Source organism: Hydra viridissima, unplaced genomic scaffold, assembly GCF_058129835.1.
Source record: "Hydra viridissima isolate aposymbiotic clone 2 unplaced genomic scaffold, HvirCarnegie_v1 scaffold_9, whole genome shotgun sequence".
Taxonomy (NCBI): Eukaryota; Metazoa; Cnidaria; class Hydrozoa; order Anthoathecata; family Hydridae; genus Hydra; species Hydra viridissima.
In genome coordinates this window covers 4662939-4687487 of record NW_028324308.1, presented here as the reverse complement: position 1 = coordinate 4687487, position 24549 = coordinate 4662939, and the positions used below count along the sequence as shown (strand labels likewise).

At 29.5% G+C, this 24549-nt stretch overlaps 2 protein-coding genes and 1 pseudogene across 3 annotated transcripts; 2 read left to right on the top strand and 1 right to left on the bottom strand.

The window, feature by feature from the left end:
- Positions 1-1806: 1806 nt before the first annotated feature.
- On the top strand, positions 1807-7309 carry LOC149883666 (uncharacterized). The gene is made up of 10 exons (XM_090098616.1): positions 1807-1919; positions 2467-2548; positions 2687-2767; positions 3050-3158; positions 3275-3394; positions 3477-3527; positions 3665-3791; positions 5650-5708; positions 5849-5902; positions 7156-7309. The coding sequence occupies exons 2-10, from the start codon at positions 2521-2523 to the stop codon at positions 7196-7198; spliced, it is 672 nt and encodes a 223-aa protein (XP_089954742.1). The 5' UTR covers positions 1807-1919; positions 2467-2520; the 3' UTR covers positions 7199-7309.
- A 7267-nt stretch (positions 7310-14576) lies between these two features.
- LOC145185082 (innexin inx2-like) lies at positions 14577-17198 on the bottom strand. The gene is made up of 6 exons (XM_080060848.2): positions 16342-17198; positions 15995-16221; positions 15647-15899; positions 15395-15514; positions 15064-15292; positions 14577-14975 (listed from the first exon to the last, which is right to left on the bottom strand). The coding sequence occupies exons 1-6, from the start codon at positions 16514-16516 to the stop codon at positions 14792-14794; spliced, it is 1188 nt and encodes a 395-aa protein (XP_079916974.2). The 5' UTR covers positions 16517-17198; the 3' UTR covers positions 14577-14791.
- Positions 17199-22489: 5291 nt separating this feature from the next.
- Positions 22490-24197, top strand: LOC149883665 (uncharacterized; annotated as a pseudogene). The gene is made up of 3 exons (XR_016455913.1): positions 22490-22493; positions 22845-23997; positions 24079-24197. The product of XR_016455913.1 is annotated as an uncharacterized LOC149883665 (transcript).
- The last annotated feature ends 352 nt before the right edge of the window (positions 24198-24549 follow it).

Below are 24549 nucleotides of genomic sequence, written 5' to 3'. Positions count from 1 at the left end.
CTTTGCGTGTGGTCTGAATATTTGTTTTTCAGTGCGGTTACAGTGCTAGAAAGCTAGGTAAGAAATAAATTTTGTGGGAGATTTTTTTGCCACTGAAGACAAGTCAAGATGTGTTAAAACTTGCTATAAGCGTGTTTCTACGATTAAGAGTTTTTCTAAAAGTTTACTCCTAAATAATTCCTTTATTTCTGATTAGTTACATTATCAAAGGCTTTTTGAATCTTTGTGGCCTTTCTAAAACCATGTTTGGTTAACTTAAAAACGCTTCTCAAATGAAAACAAAAACTCCTAAGGTAAGCATTTGAGAAATAAAAAGATTCAAAATAATTGTAGCAAAAATTTTTGTTTGTTTAGCATTAAGTTAGCTCAGCTTATGATTGTTAACGCCACTATAAACAATGCAAAAAATATCGCCGCAAGAACAAATAATTTAAACGACTCCGCTTTATCATAGCGGCAAGAAAATTGTTGCTGCGCTGGCTTTAAATTACAACAGATAATTGCTTCCTGTTACTTTAACAAGAATCTTTTAAAAATTTCACTTCGTATCCAAGCATTGTAATGTTTTATTAGTGTTAGTAAATCTGTAATCTTTTCTCTGCTAAAAAATATTGAAAGTTTGGTTTAAGATTGACATTTCATAACAAACTATATTTTGTTTCAGGAGCAAATATACATTTAGTGAGGTAATGTACTTTATACTTTTTATACATTGAACCGGCAACTTTGACTTTAAACATGAAAGCATGGGTATTACAGGGGAAATTATCACTTTGGTCAAATAAGTATCAGTCCAAATCGACAGTCGATATCAGTCGGGACAAATATGATAGCGTTGATGAATCTTCGAAAGAGACAAATAAAACTACTGGAAAAAATACATTGAGGCGGAGAAAATCAGATAATTCGTATACAGGTGCAAATAAAAAGGAACTGGGGCAGAGTAAATCATTTCGAAAATCAAATTCTTCAAAATCTAACGTTAAAGCTGTAGATGATTTGTACCAAGCTGATTTACAAATTTTATCCAATTCTGAAACTTGTTTTTCACACAATATTTGGTATTATGGAACACTTGACATATGTCAAAACAATGACTTTTCAGAAGAATGCTTAATTTCAGGAACAATTCTTGTTCGTATCGACAGATATGGAAGCGTAGCTTATAACTTGACATACACTGTTGAAAACGAAATTTATACCTGTAGATTTCCATTTGAAGATGGGAAGTACTCATTAAACTTTGACGACCCAACACAACCAAAATTTTTGAGCATAAGTTCATTAATTGCACATATGGTGGAAAACAATTACTTAGAGAGAGTCACTTTTGAGTGGCTTATCGAAAACTATAAGACAATCAATTAATCTTTTTTGGGCGTCGAATTTCTAGCTTTTTCACTATTCTTAAAAGTTTTCTTCAATTTTCTTTATACAAACTCGTTTTTAAAATGTTTATTTTTCGAAAACGAAGTGAACATAGGCTTCAGAAACAAATCTGAGTTTACATAATGCAGTTTTTTTGTTGTATTTTGTATTGTTTTGCGTTAAAATGTTTATATACAGATAGACATGGCTTTAACTCAACATTTATTGGCAGTATTTGTTTTTCACACTATATAAATGATTAATTCACAAAATATTACACAATATTGCAACTTGACTTATAATATCTTGCAATTAAATAACGTTTTATGGCAGCTTATTGTCATTTACGTGATTGAAAACTAACTTTTTTACTGAATTTCAAAAATTTAATATTTTTCTTTGTTTTCAATTTCTGAAATAATTTTTTAAAAAAAATTTAACTGTTTTACATAGTGATACAAATTTATTTAAAGTAACTACAATTTATTTTCAGTTTTCCATTTCGTCACTTCATTTACATGGCTTCAATGCGGATTTTGCAGAACATTTAAGTATAATAATTTACTTTAATTTGGGCAAAGCAATTGAATGAATATGGTGAATTAAAGAAACTTTTAAGTTTAATAAATTATTGTTCAGAGAAGAGGAAAAAAAAAAAAAAATCATATTTGAAAAGTTAAGCATAATTGACATTTAACAATTATCGTTCATGCTTTCTAACAACCGTATTTATTAAATAACAAATCGCAGCAATTTAACACTAAAAGTTGATTGAATTGGCCATCTTTGGTAATGTCTTTACTAAATTTAACTTTTGTTTTAAAAAGTATGAAAGTTAATAATATAAGTGTAAATTTTATTTTATTATTAACAGTTATTATGTAATTAACAGTTATTTATGGTTAACAAAAAGTACATCATGGTAAAGAATAAATCTGTCAAAAGATATTTTTTAACTAACACTACCACTTAATATAGATAGTTAAAATCTCACTAAAAAAATTCCTAACTTAAGGAATGAAGTGTAAGGGCTATGTTATGTAGCTATCAAATCTTAAACTGCCTTCTTTATATTTGTCAACTGTATATATTTGACAGTTTCTCTGCATTTCAACAACAAAGAAGGCTTTGGTTGAAATGAGATTTCAATAAATGGGTTTTGGTTCAAATGAGGGGCAAGGTTTTACTTTTATTTTTAATTTAATGTATACAAATTTGGATTTATATTATTATGAATGTGCATAGATGTGCAAACATTTATGATGGAATTAAATTAATTCAAGAAATGGTTTTTTTTCTTTTTTTTTCTTTTTGGTAGATGATCCTCAATTCCAGAATAAAGTTACAAACAAAAATGATGTAAGTTGTAGGAAAACTGAAAAGCAAGAAAGAAGAAATAGTAAGTAGAATTTTTTTTATATCTTAAGTTCATATTCACTTACAATAACTTCTGCTGCTGCTAGTAAAGATGATGATGATGGTGGTGATGGTGGTGATGGTGGTGATGGTGGTGATGGTGATGGTGGTGATGGTGGTGATGGTGGTGATAATGGTAATGGCGATGGTGATGTTGATGTTGATGTTGATGTTGATTAAAAAAATCCTAATTTTACAGGTTTTGCTCATTTTTTCAGTGAAATGTTTGTAAAATATAGTTGACAGCACATTTTTAAAATTACAGATCTTTTTGAATACCATGAACATATCCCTTCAGAAAAAGTGGCAGCATCTAATCCTAGTTCTAAATGGTTTGATTTTGATAGTCAAACTGAGGACAAAATTGCTGTGAGGTAAAAAATCAAGGCAGTATTAAATCGTAAAAATAGTGGTAAAAAATAGCAAAATTAGTATTAAAAGAAAAATCAAAAAAATAAATTGTATTAATTCATTTTCATGTTTTTTTTAGAAAGGAATATAGAATCCCAGATTGGTATGAACACAATGAAAACTTACCCTTGATATCTTCATATATTCCAAAAACAGATACAAATTTTCTTAGCTTTGATAGTTTATATAGCTGGCAGAGGTATCTTTAATTTTAATTTATACAAATAATTTTCAAAAAAGTTAATCTGATGTGAATGAAAGGCTTATACTTTGTGTTTTAGACGTATTTCTCCAAAATTACCTCCATTCCCTGAGCGAATGAAACCAAAAAACCAGGATTAATCTAAAAAAATAAGTACTCTTGTGCTTCCAAAAATGCAAGTAATTTATATTTTTTCTGCTGTTTAAGATCTTTTTTTTTTTTTTTTTGATTTTTCTTTATTTTCTTCAATTTCTGTCTCAATTCTAGATTCCCTAGAGGAGGTATAAAAAAAGCAGAGGAAAAAGGTGATATGTATAACTTACTAGCTTATACATACCAAAGAGATTTTATAAAAAAATCAAACGAAACAAATGCTGAATCTAAGCGAAAAAAGGTAAGAAAAAGGGTAGATTTTTTTAGCTCTTAATTCATTAAATAATCCAATACCAATAAAACATTTATACTGTCTTATACATAGGTATATAGGTACATAGGTAAATAAAGTATGTGATGGAAAAAAAAGTGACCTGAAGTTTCAGGGACTTGTATTTTTACTTTACCCCTAAACATGTTATTTCAGCATATTATTGTCATATATTTTGTTGATGCTATCAATTATCTATACATAAATTTGAAAGAAGAGCTAACTAGCTGTAAATTCAGTAGGTGGATTTAGGCATGTTTTATGTGGGCTAAAGCCTAGGAAGCCAAATTACATAGAATTATGCTAAAGCACCATTCATAGTATTGTCAAATAATTGACAATACTACGAATGGTGCTTTAGCATAGTTGTATGTAATTCTCAAGGGCTTATTATATGAAACATTTTATTCTGGGTGCATACCATCCAAAACTTTAATTTCATGGTTTGCTCTTAAGTATTTCTTTAATGAAAACTATTGTTTACTTATTTTCAAGAAACAATTACTTGATTATTTTGTATGGAGTAACTTATTTTCTTTTGCAAAATAACCCAGACATATGCTCAATCTAATATGAAAAAGAAAAAATTTTGCAAATAAACAAGTTTCTCCCTATTCCAGATTAAAAACAGAATGTCTTAATAAATTATTACTTATTCTAGAAGAGTACTATTGATCAATTGCCTATACTCTATTTTATACATTTCAAAATTCAAAATTTTTAATTCTAAATCAACTACCTATACTCTATTTTAAACTATCAATTTTAAGCTCTTAATGCAAAAAAATGGTCCTCCATCAGCCCCTCCACTAAAATGACCAGCCTCTCTCCTTGCCCCCTCTCCGACAAGTGGTTTAGTTTGCCGACCGATATGTACGTCTTAATGATTAAAGCCATTCTTCTGTAAGACTTGGCAAGTGAAATCTAAAAGTAATAAGTTCTTGTATGGATTGCCTTGAACCATACAAAACTGAATCAAAAATTTGAGAAAAGAATGGTTTTGCTAATGAATTTGTTGTGTAAAAACAACAATCAGTGGTGGATTAAACGCTAAGCGGACTAAATGTTTAAAAGGGGTTCCGAGATTTTAAGGAGTCCCAAAAAAAGTTCTTTTGTAAAGTATTTTTTTAACAATTTCTTGTAACATTTATTTTCAATTTTAGGAACGTTATTTAAAAAAAAACAACAGAGAAACAGAAAGTAAGAAACAGTAAAAAGTTTTTGTCTACAGTTTTTGGGGTTTTTATATGTATGATAAAAAATCTGTAACTTTCTAAAGGTGAGTTTCCACTCGTTCGTTTTAGCAACGGGAAAGGGGAAGGGATGGGAAAATTAATCATGTGAGCATGCGCAGTGATTAATTTTCAAAATTAAATTACAAATTGTGCATACTCACGTGATTAATTTTCCCATCCCTTTCCCTTAGCTAAAACGGATGAGTGGAAACTCACCTTCATACTCGCCTTCATTCAGGAAAACCTTTTTATTTTTTTATTTTTAACCACTAAGGCCCTCACTTGAGTTAATTCACCACTAACAACAATCACTGTGGTTCACGGTGGTTTGGTATATATAAAATATTGCTTACTTAGTCAAGCAACACAGCTTCTTCTGGCTGACCTAAACTTTGATTTGGTGTTCTCATTACAAGCTCTATCTCAGAAACTGTAAAAATTGAGTCTGTTCACTATGATTTAAAGATATCCATATTATTTTAAAAATTGATGAACTGAGATATGCTAAAAGTTAATCTAATCAAGACGTCAAAGTAATACAACACTTTGTGATGTATTTTCTTTTCATTCTTTTTTGTCAATACTTGTTGTAGTTGGAAGAGAAACGAATGATGAAAGAGAAGTTGAAAACTGAGCGCATGGACTATTGCAGGTCTGATCGCGAAAGCGATTTACTATTCCTTATGTCTACAATTTTGAGTGAAATTTGTCATTTTCTCATTTTTTCCCTTTGATCGTTTTATGCGAGTTCTTAATTACTAAATTTTTTTTTTTTTTTTTTTTTACTTACAGGAACAAAAAGAAAGATGCTCTCGCCATAACAAAACCTCTTTTTAAATTAAGCAAGTAAGACATATTTTTGCTGTTGTTGTTTTCGACTATAAGTAGTATAACCGTAGATTTCCCTAATTCCGAACAGTCCCTAATGCCGAACAGCTCTAGTTCAATTATTGTTACATCTTTTTTTTTTTTATGGGATTTTTAAAAGGAAAATTGATTAATAAATTGGAAGAGTAGGGTTATGAGAATATGAAGAAATATTTTCAAAATATATATTGATACCATTAAATTTTTTAATCGCAAGCTAAACACTTTTTAAAAACCCTGAAAAAGCAACAATATAAAACCAACTTAAATAAAAAAAGACAATTTAAATTGCGTACTGTTCGATGTAGAATTTGATGGTGATTATTTATCTGAAAAAAAAAGTCAAAAACTAGCAATACTTCGTAAGATATCTTAAAAATAGTACTTTTCTGCATAATTAGAACGTTTTCCAAATTCCGAACAGATTTTGGAATGCACTTTTTTTTGCAAAAGTTAGCGTTTTTACGTGCAAGTAATTAACAACAATATTTAACAATAATATTTTAACGACGTTAACTTAGAAACTTATAAACGTTTTTAACCTTTTTATTGAATTTCTAAACGTCTTGTTTATCTTAACGTTTGTTAATAAAAAAAAAAAAGCTTCCTATTTGATTAATGGGGAAGCATTCGCTATGGGTGCAACCAACCTGATACTAATAACTGAGATTTCTTCTGGTTAACTGACAGAAACAGGCAGTGACTGTGAAGGTTTTTTTTTTAACTGATTACAAAAAAATAATGGAAGACAGGATCTAATAAATAGATGATGCACACTCTGCACCAACACAATGTTATACCCTTACATTAAAGTAAAAGTAATTTTAAATTTTAAGAATCTTTTTACCTAACCCTAATCTAGAGGTCTACGCTAGTATAAATTATTAACTTTTTTAAATTGAATGCCATTTTTTGGGATTTGATATGTACGTTTGGAATTAGGAACACGTGTTCCTAATTCCGAACGAAAACTTTACTTTTTAAATTTAAAAATTAACAATATTTTTATAATAAATATACTTGTTGCTTAATATGGTTCGATTCAGTTTAGGTTCCAGCTTATTTATTTAAAAAAATCAATATGAAATTCAAAAAGCAAGCGGAGTTATTCAACTTTAAGTACGATTTTGTTCGGAATTAGGGAAATCTACGGTTTATCAATATATAATTAGCTATTATACGTTTCTTTTGTACAAAAAGGTATAAATATCACGCACGTTGCTTTTGTCTAGATTTGAAAAAGTTCCAGCTTGCGTTGACAGTCACAGGGTTTAAAAAGTATCAGTGTCGATCTTTTTTTTTCACATTTCATCTCCTTTATTTTCTCATGTATAAAAGATTGTAGCAATTCGTTATTCTAAAAGTATGTCTAAACTTTTTTTTAAATTTTCTAATTTATCAAAAAACGACTTGATGAACAAATTCATTAATTCACTATTTATTTGTGGATGAGATCTTGATGATGTCACTTAAATTTTCTTTTCGTTAAGAACGACATTATTTAAATTACCGTATACATTCGCTGGTAAACATGAGTATAAAACAAAGAAATTACAACTATGTATGATACTTAAAGTTTCATGCCTAGCGGCAATCACCAGCCATGAAACATAAATATTATTTCATGGCTGATGATTGCCACTAAGCATGAAACTTTAAGTACCATTTATATATATATATATATATATATATATATATATATATATATATATATATATATTCGATAAATGTTCGATTAAACTGTAATTGCTGCGCGAAACTTAATTTTATTTGTTTTGTTTTTAAAAGATAATAAACTTTTTTCAATAAAACTACTTTTTTACGTAATGAGACAAAAACACTGCGTGGCGCAACATTTTTGTCGTGCATCGTTTTATAGCAAATCATTTTTTCGATGTTCTGATTTACAAATCTAGAATCTGTTTTATCACTTGAAATAAAATCGCCTCACCAAGAGCAAACTTTTTAACTGCTAACAGGCGCAAGCTATACATAAACGTACTAGGATAACAGCGAACAAGTATAAACACGAATGCGATGCAGTTTGGATTAGAAGACAACCATTTTTTCACTGACTGGCTCAATTACGAACTTTTTTTTCACTAACTGGCTCAATTACGTTTGTGTGTAAGAAATGGCGTAGGTGCGAACATGATGCAGAGTATGGATTAAGTAGGCTTCGCATAAACTGCTTCATGTTTTTACATTCTGGAAATCCATTTTATATTGAGCTAGTAAAGTATTGAATATCAAATTCAGTAAAATTTATGGAAGAAAATCGATTTAATCCATTCCCAGCATTCTTTATTTGATATGATTGTGTTTAAGTTGTTTGTCCTGGGGTTCAAAACTTTCGTTCCTATTGGATTGAAAAATTAAAACGATTTTTTTGCACTTTTGTAGCACATTTTTGGGGTCTTGGCTCAAAACTCATATTAAAGTTTTTTCAAAAAAATATGCATGCGTAAACAACATTTAAACATGTTGACATGTTGCGCAAACCATGTATCCGCATGGTACAACTGCAAAGTTTTTTGTCCGTTTTCTCATTCGTAAATTATAATAATATATCGAGTTTGTGTCTTGGCCTGGCAGTTTCAGGAAAGAAAACTTAGCAAGCAACTTGCATGTTTACGTTTGTTTAATGACAGGTACAATCTTAAAATTTTTCCAGCAGAAACTGCAGTTCTCATTAACCCTTGCTTAAACCCTGTTTTTGTCCTCGCTGATATCAACAGCATCAAGGCAGATTTTGAAAAGGTCTCCTCCATTGTCCATAGTCAGTCTAATAAGTGTATCATGTGATGAAAGTGAGCGATATTTCAAAATATGCCAGATAAATTCTCCTTTTTACTGAAAAAATCTATTAATGTATTTACTGAATGAATCTTACTGAACTCGACGTGAATTCTTCTAGGTCTTTAAAAAGAATCAATTTTCTTCGGATTGAGTTTCCTTTGCAGTCCAAGTCTTGTGTGGTGACATGAAAAAATGTTCAAGCGATTTCCCTACAAGAGCAAATTTTTTTGAAAGTTGGACTTAACACCAGTTCCTTTTGGTGTTAACTTGTTCGAGAATAATGCTAATTTTCGTGTTCTTGTATTTTTTTAAAAGTTGAACTTAACACCAGTTCCTTTTGGTGTTAACTTGTTCGAGAATGATGCTAATTTTCGTGTTCTTGTATTTTTTTGAAAGTTGGACTTAACACCAGTTCCTTTTGGTGTTAACTTGTTCGAGAATGATGCTAATTTTCGTGTTCTTGTATTTTTTTGAAAGTTGGACTTAACACCAGTTCCTTTTGGTGTTAACTTGTTCGAAAATGATGCTAATTTTCGTGTTCTTGTATTTTTTTGAAAGTTGGACTTAACACCAGTTCCTTTTGGTGTTAACTTGTTCAAGAATGATGCTAATTTTCGTGTTCTTGTATTTGAGAGATGAGTTGCTTGTTGAATACTGATCATGTCAGATGTAAACAACAGTTTTAGGTTTTATTTTTGTAGTCTGAAAGATGAGAAGAGAACAACTGGAAGAAAAGAGCCTGCAAGTTGATTGGGTTGTACTGTGCCACCAGGTGGTGGTGTTTTGTTCTTAATGACAGAACTCGCAAATTGTTTTCCACTCTTGGGAAATTTTTGAATGAGACGTTTAAAACTTTTTGCTTTTGTGTCTGGAGTGCAAATATGGCTTTTGCCCCTTGATTGACTGAAAAGAATTGTTGACACTGCTTTTCATCTAAAAAAGGTGGAGTTTTTGAGAACGAGTTCAACTTACTTTCTTTTTCGGAGGATTTTTTTTTCTAGCAATCATGCATAGCATGCACTTGCTAGAAATTGGTGATAATTGAAGAAACTTTAGTTCTTCCTTTCTTCGAAACTTCCCAAACTCTTTGACTATACATCCATAAACTATGGATGTATAGTCAAAGAGTTTGGGAAGTTGCTTAGCCAATCCTTCTGCAGAAGCAACGTGCAAATTAATGCTACATAAATTACAAATGCCTTCTGAGATCTTGTTGATCTTAAAAATCCAAATTATTTGAAACATAGTTATGTAGCCTCTTGATGACAATTGCGGTTAGTTTGCCTTTGCGTTTTTAAAGACATCACACATCGTCACTAAGTCATCTACCCCTCCTCTTACCAATGTGACTTTTATGGATTCCCTCTTAGGATGCTCATGAAAATGCTTAAGAGTTTACAAAGTACAAAGAGAAAATTTAATCTGATATTGTCAAAAATTGTTCGCTTTTTTGAGCGAACACTTTTGACAATCTTAAATTAACCCGACCCCAACCCCTTGGCATCCGAAAAATCGAACTAAACTCCACATGAAAAGTTTCACAAACATTTATAAGTAGCTTTTAAGATAATTAATAATTAGTGAAGCACATTTTTTATTGGATCCGGCAGAAAATTTGGACTTCTTTTTTAACTTTAAATCAGACAACCAAGAGTTTTGTCCAAGCAATTCTGCTTTTTTCTTCTTCAAACCCAAACTCTCACTAAATCTCTTGGGAAAACAACTGTGGCTTTAAATTTTCTGGAGAACATTAAGACTCATCAGTAGTCAGTTAACTTTCACTAAATTCGGAATTGAGCTGTAAAATGTCATTAATAGACTGTGGTGGCCTAGGGACAAGAAGCCCCGGTCCATGTTTTACAACCCGATCAGTTGAAGTAAGATTAGGATAGAATACTACTTCTTAATTTTGGAGTTATATCCAGAAACATCAATACTGCAAAAAAAAAACAATTGTTTAAGTTATTGTTTTTCTCTTTCCATACCCTGGGTGCTGCAAATTTAAAAGTTTTCTCTTTTATACCTTTTCTTAAGGTCCTCGACACAAACATCACATGCTTTTTAAGGAACTCATTACTTGTTTTGATTACCGATTTCTACACCAAATAGTGTATATATTCAAAGCATACTTTTTTCATCAAATCAGTAAAATGTTCGTTTGAAGTTTATCAACTACAAAATTATCACACATAACAGAAAGTGTTAAACTACGTAAAGTGTGAATTAAAAAACGTAGAATGTGAATTAAAAGCACATGGGTCAAACAGTCGCGATGAGAGATTATATTGACTGGAAGAAAACAAATACCTGTGTCATTTATCAGAACTACCGACCTTATAAAAATTGATTTTATCGCTAAACTTGTAAAATTAGGATTTGTTGCATACCTTACAAAGTTTGAGTGATTAAAATCTTTTTTTTTTTTTTACATTTTGAATAATAAAGCATATATTTTTAAATATTAAAATGTGAAACGATTTTATTACCAATTTCGGATTAACTACAACAAACAACTCAGGAAATAAAAAAAAATTTTTGAAAAGGTTTTTTCAATATTGGCCTGTGTAATTGGCAGAAGATGCAACAAAGTCTGACGCGAAAATAGCTGAGATTTTTTTAAAATCTTCGGCTAAACATGTCCATTTAGATCTGAATTTTCTTCAGTTTACTGATAAGACCTAATCAGGAGGATTGGCATTTGATGACATAATTTAACTATAGGTTGATGATTTTTGAAGGTAAAGAAATTTTCTGAACATAAAATGACTTACCTTATCTTTTATACTACTGAAAATGAATTGCATATCCAATAAATGAAATCAACTTAAGAAAAGATTAAAGCGCTCTTAAAAATTTTGTTCTAAATTGTGAAGTTTATCAAATGGAAGCAACAAAAGAATATTTTCCCCCAATAGCATTTGTGGCAATGTTTTCATTTTGGGTAAAATAATTAACTAACAGGTAACGGGTAATTTCGGGTAATTTATCAATTATTTCAAAGCAACGTTTAAATAATAAAACTAAGACTTAAACAAACTGCAGTGGGGTTGCAGTGTGTACTGCAGTGTAGGGATTATTTCAAAGTTTTTAACAGATTGAATTAAAACAGTTCAGCAGTGGCTTTTACTTTTATCTTGAAACCAAATATTTTTATTCTGTTTTTAGTAGAATTGATTGGTTTAAAATCAAAGTATATCTAGGAAATCATTCCTTTTTTTTGGAAAAAAATACCATGGCTACAAAAGCTTTTCTGGCAAATCATTCTGTTAGCATTGTTTTCATCTGAACCTACACCATGGTACCCTCTCATTAGTATGTAATCAGTTTTCAACCAGTTTTTAAAAGCTGTCCAAACACCTAAAAGCAAAGTTCAAAGTTTATCCACAACTCCCATCATAATGTAGAGTGATGATGTTAGACCCATTTCCTTATTAAAACTATTTTCTTATTTTGTTACATCATCAATGAAAGAACTGCTCATCTTTTGTAACTTACAATGCGCATCAAAAATATAAATGAAACTAGTCTCTTCCAAATCTTAACGTCGTCACACTAGCACAATTATGATAGTGCTTTAATGTCAATATCTAACTCCAACTTGCATTTAAACGATCTGGAACTAGCTGAATGGCTCTTTTAGCTTTCATACTTTTATGATATGAGTTAGTCCAAAAAGTTAGAAACCATCTAAACTGTGTAAGTTCAGATTCATGTAAAGACAGTTTCTGATTGAAGTGAATTTGTTAAAAACATTTTTACATCATCTCACCAAGATGATCTGTTTCCTGTTAAAACAAAAAGAAAAAAAAGAAACAAGAAACCTTTCGTCTTGATTAGTTTATTAGTGACTGGTCTTTTGTTTTGGCAAAGTTTAGATTGAGTTTTACGATTTGCTTGAATGTGGTAGAAAAGACGTTTTATTCCAAATGTTAAAAGCATTGAATATGTTTTGCGTTACCTTTAAGTTTACTATACAGGAAATGTTCCCAAACATGTGATTTTCTTTGAGAACTTACATTTTCAAAGTGGATATTCTAATTTTTGTTTGTTTTTCAAATAAACTTTGATTTCGCAATGAGTGAATTGTATAAAACTCAGCCTTGTTGGTCTACACATGGACGTATAAGAGATGGACATGCAATTCATTGTTTCACATCAGAAAAGCCGCAGAAATCAGCGAGCCATGCGAATTTTCGACAATCTCTAAACTTTCACCTGTCAACAAAAAAATCTATTTAAATGGCTGCCCACAGTTTTAAAACAGAAACTCTGATCACGTGGTATTAGTTTAAGCTTTTATAGCGTTTGTTTAATAAGACTGTTCAGGATAAAGTAACTATTTCACGCATTGACAAAATACTAGACAAATTACACCAAGTAAACAAAATTAGTTGTCGGCACGAACAGATTTCATCATTTTTTCAAGATGAACGTTTAAAATTGGGAACTTTTTTCGTGTAAATAAAGTCTGTTAATGATAAAATAGACCTGTAAGGATAATTTTAAAATGACTAAAAAAAGTATAGCGAAATATAAAAAAGCTTAAATAAAATTTTTTATTAAGATCTGGTTTCATTCAATTCCTTGGTCCTTCATTCATCAGCCTTATTTTTTTTCTTTTTTTTAGTATTTTTTCCGATATGCCGCCATTTTTTGCCTTGACTACTCTATAAGCTCCATAATATATATTCCTTTATGCATTATTTTTTTATAGGTGTATTTTCTGATGGGCTTTTTTATAATTCATTTGATAAAGCAAAACCTTTTAAATAGTTATTCAAATTTATAAATATCTTGCAAAATGCGGCCAGATATTTCAATATATTTCATATATTATTTCATTTGTCATAAAAGCACATAATAGCCCATTTGTTTTTGTCAAATGAAAATTAGTTTATATTTAGCTGGTAAATCATATTATCTTAATATTAAATACTTAGTTATTCTTGCGATTTGCCATAAATTGGGTTTGCTAAATTCTTTAAAACTGTGACAAACTATTTTTTCTTTATTGTATTTATAATCGTTTTAAGTATAAGTTATTTATTCTTAACTGTATATATTTCTGCTGTTAAACATAAAAATAGAAAATTCTATAATATTTATAAACTGGAAGTCTACAGTAATATAATAGATGGAGTAGTTCCCTGGACATGAAACCATTGTGCTCCAGGTAGCTACAAAACTAGTTGATATTTTGTATTATTTATTACATCTCTAGTTATACATGTATTAAAGTAGTTAAGTAAATGATCTCAATTTCTATATCATCATCAGCGTTATTTCTTAAAATATTAAGAATGTCTAGCTACATAAAACTAAGCTTTAAAGTTGGTTCTATCGCTGTTATCTTGAATAACTAAAAGGAAGTTGATGTGACTGGTTAGACGAGACCAAAAATTTTCGACGAATCCGACAGACTTTAATATAATTTAATTTCTATTGTTTAAAACAAAAGATTTGTAACAATGCGCAACGAGCATGATTCGCAAAAAAACAATTTCGTTGCACGTCCATCTCTTAAACGTCCATGGTTTATATAATCTGCTTACAGAGCGTTATAATCGTAAATTTACGGACTGCAGGAGAGCTGTCAAAAAGGCGGATTCCCTTGAGACAAACCTTTTCGCGCGAAGTGAATTTCTCACTAGTAAATTTTGATTTACGCGAGTAGGTTTTGGCAAAATTTCAAAATTTGAAATTGGATAACGTGTAAAAAATAAAACACTCTAAGTTAGGGCGTGTCTTGATTAATTTTTTGAAATTGAAACCAGAAGAATTGACTTTAGAGAAATCCGTTGCTGCACCAAGTTTATTAATGAGTTTTAGTTGGGTTTTTTTCAACACATAGTCGTTTTAAAACGTAATATTATAATACGACTGAAAAATAAATCACCATAAAGTTTACAATCGAAAATATACAAAGCAACTCTTTTTAAATAGTTTACGAAAACGTAACAAATAAATCGAAAATATTTATTAAAGAGTTACTAAAAACTAAAAAAGCTGCAAAATCAGTTTATTAAAATTTTAAAAAAATGGAAAAATACAGGATTACATGACATAACATTACAATTGGTAACCTGCTTTCTCGTTATATCGATCATTTGGATACAAAGGAAGCGAATCACTGTTGTCGTTTAAAAGAGCCAACACTTCACCATATAGGATGAGATTTTTTCTGCGGATAAATTCCAAGTACTCATGCTCACGCATAGTAAGTGATTTGGGAAGTCTTTGCGATTCATTATCCCTAAAAGTTAAAGTTAGAACATTTTATCCAAAATGTTAAAAAACCGTCACCGACATTTTGATTTGTAAATAATTATAACAAGCCTTACTTTACTCCAAACATAGTTGCTGCGTAACGAACAAGTAACAATACTAAACCAATGACAGAAATGATGATTCCGAACACAATTGCAAACCAAACAACAACAAGGCAGTATTGATAAAGAATATTTTGCGAAAGCTCGCATATTAACTTGTGCTTGTTTACAGTGCTGTGTTTAATATCCTTTGATGATTCGTACATTTCACAGTAGCCAAAAGGGGGAAGCAAAACATTTCCTATGAAAACAACGATTTTAGGTGTAAAAGATTCTTATGTCCATGAAGATAAATAATCCTTTATAACAAGTGATATTCATAACGTGTTCTACATTATTATACCTGGTTTCAGATGATCACTCTTTCCCATATAGTCGTAAGCTACCGAGTTGTCAAGTTTTGACCATGCTACCCATTTGCTACCATAGGTTGTGAACTCACCATTCAACAAGTTGTCAAGACCTGTAAATGTTAAAAAAAAGTTTATTACTAAAAAAAAAAAAAAAATTCTGTTCTCAAGAACTTTAGTGCTAAATAGTATTTGCTAGATAGATTTGCTTTGTGGATGAAAACTGAAAACCTTTTAAAACAGACCTAGAAAAGCCACCAAGTTGGATACAATGTACAATACTTTAATTAAAATATTGAACACCACTCTAAGGTACATGCTGCGAGATGGATTAACACGTCTATTAAAGTAATGTTTAATAATTTTTCCAGCATCGGGTGCTCCGCTTTTAATGGTGTTCTTTAAGCTAATAAGATCGTTATTTGCTGAACGAAAGCCAATGTATGGTAAATAATAAAGCACCGCCAGCGCAGCAACTAGAAATGGCATCCATTGATACTAAAAGAGATTTTTTTACCTTTTTAATAACAATTTCTCATTTATTATAGAAAGCATGGTTCAAATGAGCTAAATAATGATTTTGTCATACTTACTTGTAAGAAAAATGTTTTCTGCATAGGGGTACACTTTTTATTGATGACACCTAATTTAGGTGAAACACTACATAATTCTCCTGACTCAAGTTTTCCGTCGAGGTCCATGTCTTTAGGGATACCGAAATAAGCAACATCATTAGGTCTGTTCATTAATTCTTTGTACACATACACACCCTGTATCCAACACGCTTGAGACACAAAACCACCATCAACAGAGTTGACACCTTGTGATAGTTAAAAAACAAAAACTTAGCGTAATTATGAATTAGGTATTTAAAATTTGGTAATGACTAAAAAAAGTGTTTTTCTACCGAATGTATATCGAATTAAAGTAAAATTCATACCTGGGACAAGGCACTTTATTGAGTCATTGAACCAACTTATGCCCATAATGACGACACAAACAAGTAAAATCTTCACCATGAAGATGCGATTGTACTGGTCGGTATAGCTGTCGTTTCGCGGTTTTATTTTAACCGACAGCATACCCTTGATATCCGTTGCAATCATCGCTGCCATTTTTGTGACGAGCTACTTCTCAAAAAAACTTATAATTCTTTTAAAAACTTTTCTACAAAAGAAAATAATAACTTTACACATTGACGCATTTCTTTTCTTTACTTTAAAAAAAAAAAAAAAATTGTTTCGTTCGTTTGCCACTCATCGCACTTCACTCTTTTACCACTGATTTTTCTATTTACACAGGTTCTGATCCGCAAAGATTGCTAAGTAAAAACGTTTTTGTGTTGTTAGCAAATACGACAAAAGATAAATGATAAAGTATCGCCACGACTCTATCTTAAAGGTTTATATTTTCATCAAGACGAGGCTTAAAGTATAAATACAGACTTTCCGATGGTTAATTGATATTATATTACAACTTTTGTCATCCTTTATTTGTCAACGCAAATAAAAGCTTTTTATCAAATTACTTTTTTAGTAAAGAATCTCCTTCTCGGAGTATGATTACAAAAAAAAGAGTGATTACTGAAAAAAATATAAGCTTGATAAAAATAAACTTTATTCTCTTTTTAAAAGCAAAATTATTTTTTGAGTTACGAAAATACAAATTCATGTTAAAGAAAAAAAAACTTAAACTTAATAATGGAATGTCATTTGAAATAGGTTTTCAACTTTGAACATACGTATAAATATTTTGCTAAACATCTAACTAAATATTATTATATATTACATACAATATTGTTAAATAATATTGATTTTGAAAAAGGACAAGTATCAGGTATAATAAATAAAATAGAAGAAAATAACGTTTATATTTTACTTGCTTCTTTTACATTGTAGGTTTTCTATCATGATAATATATATATATATATATATATATATATATATATATATATATATATATATATATATATATATATATATATATATATATATATATATATATATATATATATATATATATATATATACATAAAATTTTTACCTGCTTTTTTTATATCGTAGTTTTATATAATGATGATAAATATATAAAAATTTTAAAAAAATTGCAAACATTAAACTTTGTATATAAATATATTATATATTTATCTAAATATCAAAATTATTTTCAAAGTGTACTTACTCCTGCTAAAAAAAAAACTCTTCGATAATGTTGCTTAATAAGATTCGTTAATGTTGCGTGCCGACTTAATATCCTTTAGCGTGTACGTGGTATATATCACAGTTGGCTTTGAAGACTTAAGTAACTTTGTTTTGTCCAATTATCGGATAAAAGCTTATCTTTTTTTATTAAGCTTTTATTATTCTGAAAACTTATTTTTTTTAAAATTGCCATTAACGCTTTTATTAACTATAAACTGATTGCGATCACGTTTCTTTAAATAATAGCAACCTAAATAACCATATCTTCTTACACTAACTCCCAGCTTGATTTTTGTAATATGTTTTTTTATAAGCTTATTGGTTTCACACCAAAGAAAACAGTCAACACAAACGTTCGAAAGAAAAAAAATTCTTTAAATTTAATTGGTTTATTTCAACTCAGTCGAGTGCTATTTCATCATTCCTATGACGTCTTTTTATTCATCCAGCTACAAACATAAGTTAATGACAATCACATAAGTTAATGACAATCTAACTTGCAAAAAAAAAACATAAAGGTTAACGTCACCCAACACTAAAAAATAAATCATTTTTAAAAATTTTCATTAAAAGTTTTAAACTCTCTAAGAATAAATAAAAGTTTTAAATTTTTTTGTAAACCGCCATTAAACAATTTATTCTAGTTTACTTTTGTTAATTTCTTGCTTAAATTGTTTTTTTATTGATGTTATTTGTAACACTTTGGTGCAAGTTAGCCGACGCAAAAGTACACTTATCTTTCATTTTATATTCACATTAATTCTTGCACTTTTATGTTACTAATAAGTTTAATTATATGTGCATATATTTATATACGTATATATATATATAAATATATATATATATATATATATATATATATATATGGGCAGTTCCACGCAAGTGATGGTCGTAACATTTGACGCTTTTTTAGCTTATATATATATATATATATATATATATATATATATATATATATATATATATATATATATATATATATATATATATATATATATTTATGAGCAATTCCACGCAAATGACGGTCGTAACATTTGACGCTTTTTTAGCCTTTAAAAATTAACCAAGAATAGTATTTACATGAAAATTTCCAGAAATGTTGTATACTATTATATAATTTAGTATGCAAAAGTTAAATCATTCAAGTGTTTAACTTATTTGAAAAATCAACTTAACGTAGCGTGACGGTCGTAAAGCTTACTTTTTGACAAATCTAAACAAATAAACTTTGTCAATCATTATGCAGCCATCTACACTGTGAAAAAAAAATCCTTTGCTGTGTTCTTTAACTACACATTGAACTTACTATATGATGAGTTTCAAAGTTTTTGCTTGAAGTTTTCCGAGAATTTTATTAACTTTTATGTCGTGACTGTCGTAACTGTGACGGTCGTAACGAAAAAGCCAAAAATGAAAAACAACAAATAACGCAATGAATGACATAATAAAAGATGAATGATTATAAAAACCAATTAAGTTATGTTAAAAAAATATGAATTTTGTAACATTATCAAGGTTATCCATGATGTTTCTTCAATACTGGGATCGTTTTATTTGGAGTAGGCAACAAACGCTTAATAATATTTATGCTCCCCGTTTTTTTTGTTTGTTTTATTAACTCTATTTAATACAACTCAATATCTAGGAGTATGTACTTTCATATGCCTCGTAAATGTTTTCAGGAGCCGGGAATCCAATATGGGAAAAAAATATCTTAGAATAGTAAATTTTTTTTACTAATATATAAATTTTAAAATTGTTCCGCAACCCCATTACAAAATATCAGAGAACTTTTTACTTGCCAGAAACGCATTTTGGTAATATTTGTAACGGCTTTCACTTCTTCTATTTTATCAGCTATTAAGGCCCACCTTAGATTAATATCATCTGTGTTGATAAGTCTAACATAAGTTTTGCACCCATTTGATGCCAAGAGAAAGTCTTTAGCGTTTAAGACGACTACTTAACAAGATTTTACGCTGTTCCAAACAAATCACTTTAATGATCCTCCTACTCCATCAACTGCTCCTTTACCGTGAGAGGTAGCAAAAAGGCTCCATTCTATACTTTGAAAATGACATTTCACAGAGCAATGTTGTATGAATTTGGCCATTTATCTGCATGGACCATCACTCCATAAAACAACTTTTTTATATAATCAATGCAATAGAGGTCAAATATTTCACTTAAATATGTAGTAGTGGTGCGTTTTGTTTTATCATTATCGTCGGATATTATTACAACTGATTTTGGCTCTAATTGGTAACGATAGATTACAACTGTAAACAAGATAATAGTTGACTGCGACCAGGCTTGGACTGGGCCGCCGGGATACCGGGAGATTCCCGGTGGGCCGGTTGGCATAAAAATTGTATTATATTTTTAGTTAGGCTACATTATATTATCCAAATAAAATGTAAATTAAAGTTCAGACTGGTTTGAAAGAGAAAAGAATCAGAGCAAATCAACTACTTGAAAGTGCAAAAGATAAATTTCGTATCAATGTTCACAACATGGTAATGAATCAAGTAATCAGAAGTTTAAAATAGAGATTCTCAGAGCATGGTAGTCTATATGCTGATTTATCTTGTTTAGATCCAAGAAATTTTGCAAAAATTTTGAAAAAAATGCCTAGTAGCAGATTGCAGCATCTGAGTGGGTTGCTCAGAAAGTTTGATGCTAGTGTAACAAAAGATCAGCTTTAAACGGAATTATCGGACTTTGCAAGGAAATGGGAAAGTTTCGAAATAACTCTTGAAGATGAATATAACTTGATATTTGACACGGAAGTATCTCACTGTGTCTCGGACAACATGTAACAATGTAAATCCGAAGAATCTGAAACTGTCTTTACAATCCCAGAAGTGGAAAACAGTGACAGCCACAGAAATAAATGCAAATCTTGCAAAAAATGTATTTTTTGTTGTTATTTTGTCCTCCAGAAGTTTAACTTGCATAGTCTTGCGTATTCAAATTTGTTTCTGGCTTAAAAAGTTGTGCTGACATAATCCTCATCACAAGTTGCTTGCGAAAGGTCATTTTCGAAATTGAAACATATTTTGAACAGATTAAGAAATTTGATGAGCCAGTCAAGTTTACAGTCAATCATGCTGATGTCTTGTGAAAAAGACGTTCTTCCGAGAATTAATAACGATGCAATAATTGATGTCTTGGCATCGACTAGTCAAACGATTAAAAAGTTGCTATACTAGTTAATATTGAATAGCGATGGTGTCTACTATTTCTAGACTCCAACTAACAGCAGTGTTTTAGAAATATTTATTTTTATCAATATTTAGGCAGAGAAGATTAAATTTTTTTTTTTATACTTTAAATAATAATAAACAATAATTTTATAAAACGCTAATTATCACGTTGATGGGCTTAGTGACGCAACAGCATTTAAACTACTACTATAAGTTAATATAATGTTTTTTGACCCACTTTTTTTTAGTAATGATGAAAAGTTTACATTAAAATATATAATTTCTAAAAAAATCTTGCCTTAAAGCCTATTTTTATTGTGATAATTAAACTTTTTTAGCTTTTAGTTCAGTGACGCAACCTAATTTTTACAGATGTGTATGTGATAAAAAAACACATGAATTATTTTTAAAGACTAAAGGTGTTTTTACTCAAGACATATATAATGTCAAAGATTCTTTCTAAACAAAAATATGGATATGTTTTGTTTAAAATATTGCAATAACTTGCCCTCAAATTTTACTCACTTTTTCGAATAATAAAAAGAAAAAACAGTTGCTAACATTCATCAAATTTATCTACTCGGTTCAAATATTTTCTACTCAAAATATATTTTAACAATAATTTTAAGGTGTTTAAACTACAATTAAAGAAAAAAAATCTTTTGAAAAAAGAAATTTTTAAACACAAAATTTCCATCGTGGAAATAGCCATATGTGTATATATATATATATATATATATATATATATATATATATATATATATATATATATATATATATATATATATATATATATATATATATTTATATATAAAATTTATGCAACATACAATGAAGTGGGCTGCCTTGACCAATTTTCCCGGGCCGGTTTTTCAAGCCAGTCCAACCCTGACTGCGACCAATAAGCAGCTTGAACAGCATCCTGATAACCACATGTATAGTTTTGTGAATAATTAAAGTGTATCAAAATTTGGTCTGGTTCTAGATTTTCTTTTTGACTGCAATTATTGCTCAGACTGTTGCTTTTTAGAGAGATGATGCTCAGTAAACTCTAGTAAATTTTGAGGAAATGCTTAAAAATACCTTTTTATGTCTTTTTTTATGTTGACTGAGTACACAGCCATGATCTTCTTTAATTCACCAACTATAGGAGATTGAGGTATCCTTGTCTCCGTTTTCGGGCAAAGAAACTTTCAATAGTTTACTATCATAGTTTCATTAGTTACTCAAAGTTTCAAAAAAAACTTTAACAAGATTAGTAATAAGATGAATAAACGAATTGAAAATTAAACAATAAACAAAACTGATTTATATTATAACTTGGTTTAAAAGATGTAAATAGTTTGAAATGAATTAAATCGTTCGCGCTTAAACTTTTTTTTTAAGTCAAGAAGCCGTGATGGGAAAACAAACATACTGTGATGGTCGTAACGTACTTAGTAAAATGTTGAAATTGTGATCTAAAGCACTTGAATGTTTTGTTTTTTTTTAAAAAAAAGATGATAAAATATGTATGAGTATCTTTACTTTTACCGTGGTTGTAGTTTTAAAAAGTTTGATACGAAGCATAGAAAAAACTTTTCGACTTTTTTTTTGTGATGGTCGTAACGTCTTGTTTTCATTAATATGCTCTTCTTAAAGACCTAGTTAGAGTTCGTTTTTATAAAAAATATTATGCATAATGTGTAATTTTCCCTTTTAGTCAAACTTTGAAGTAATAGTTATTTAAAAAACAGCATGGTAAAAAAATCTATTTTTGCGAACAAATATTTGTAAAGTATCCAAAAAATAAAAAAATGCAAAGCTAGATCTTCCTGGGATTTTAATCCAGGATTTTAAAATTTATTGTTTTAGAGTCCCCAATATATATAGAATCAACCCTAAAAAACGTCAAAATTTTCAAGCCGTGATATATATATATATATATATATATATATATATATATATATATATATATATATATATATATATATATATATATATATATATATCACAGCTTGAAAATTTTGACGTTTTTTAGGGTTGATACTATATAGCTCGAGACGAAAGTGCGGATGAACATCAACAAAATTGTGCACAACCTCAAGAAGAAGCGTTTAGAGATTCTTTTCATATTAGCAGTCAGAGTTGTTGTCGTTTACCTGTGGAAGAAAACATTGAGAAAAGTTGAGTTGAACCACTCTCCTGAGTATTGGTCCAACAGTTCTAGTGACAGCGAGTCTTTTAATCTATTCACCAGTAAAGAAAACCCCTCAAGAGAGCTGATATCCTGGTGTCTGAAGTTTAACTGTTCTCAAGCAGCTATGAGTAGTTTACTCGATATACTTCAAAGACATGGAAACACGCTACCTAAAGATACAAAAACACTTTTAAAAGTACCACAAGAAGTTCAGTGTATTCGAAAATGTGGTGTAACATATTACTATTTTGGATTAGAATTAGGTATTAAAAAAATTTTGTAGGGTCTAAAAGAGAAATATCACTTAGTTTCAGTATTGATGGGCTACCCTTATTTAAATCATCCAATACTCAAATGTGGCCAGTTCTTTGTGAAATTAGTGGCGGAAAGATTTTTATTGTAGCATTATACACTGGGGAAAATAAACCATCAAGTTTGGATGTGTTTTTAAATGATTTTTTACAAGAGTTGTGTGGTTTAAATTTATCTGGTCCGACCAAAAAATCAGTTGTACACACTGTTAAAGTTAGAGCTTTTATTTGTGATGCTCCAGCAAGATCATTTTTAAAAGGGACTATTGCTCATACTGGATATTATTCTTGTGAAAGGTGCATTATCAAAAGTTCTTGGGAAGGAAGGGTTGTGTTAATGAATAACAAGAATTTTTCAACCGGACATATAACGACTTTAGCTGCCAGTCGTGTAAGCAACATCAGAAATATGTCTCCTCTTATAGCTGCTATAATTGCTTATATAGCTGCTGGTATTAAATGTGTTTCCGGATTCTTTCTTGACTACAAGCATTTCATATTTCTTAGGGTTGTTAAAAGAATTTTGAATTATTTCTGTAAAGGTCCTATGGCTAAGTTATCACAAACACATTACAGATTTCTAAGAAACTAATTGAATTTAGAAATTACATTGTTCGCTAATGATAAATTTCAACATAGATTGATAGAGAAGTGGAAAGAGAAGTTTTAAAGAAACCTATCTTTATAAATGTGTAATTGGTAAGTGTCTTCTAACGCTGCTTTCCAAAAAAATAATGATTTTCTTGACCTATTATTGTTTTATTAATTTTCTCTTTTTAGCGACTGTCCGAGAGACATATCCAAAGGAATCGGAGAAGATAGTCCATAAATTTATTCAGGGTATGTTAGAAAACCCACTAGCATCACGAAAATCATATCAAAAATATAATCATGTAGTCTTTTTTGTAGATGCTGAGAGATACATTTCTATAGTATAATCATGTCTCTCTTTTTAAGTTATTGCATTTGGACAGTTCATATTTTCACACCTTTCTGTATTCTGTCACCACCTTCCACGCTCCTTCCAATACCATATAAATATATATACTTATGTATTATATTGGAAGGAGACTGGAAGGTAACATATACATACATATATATATATATATATATATATATATATATATATATATATATATATATATATATATATATATATATATATATATATATATATATATATATATATATAAATGTCTTTTTAAGCCTTCTTTAAGACGTTTGTTTTATTTTAGACCAATTTAAGACAAC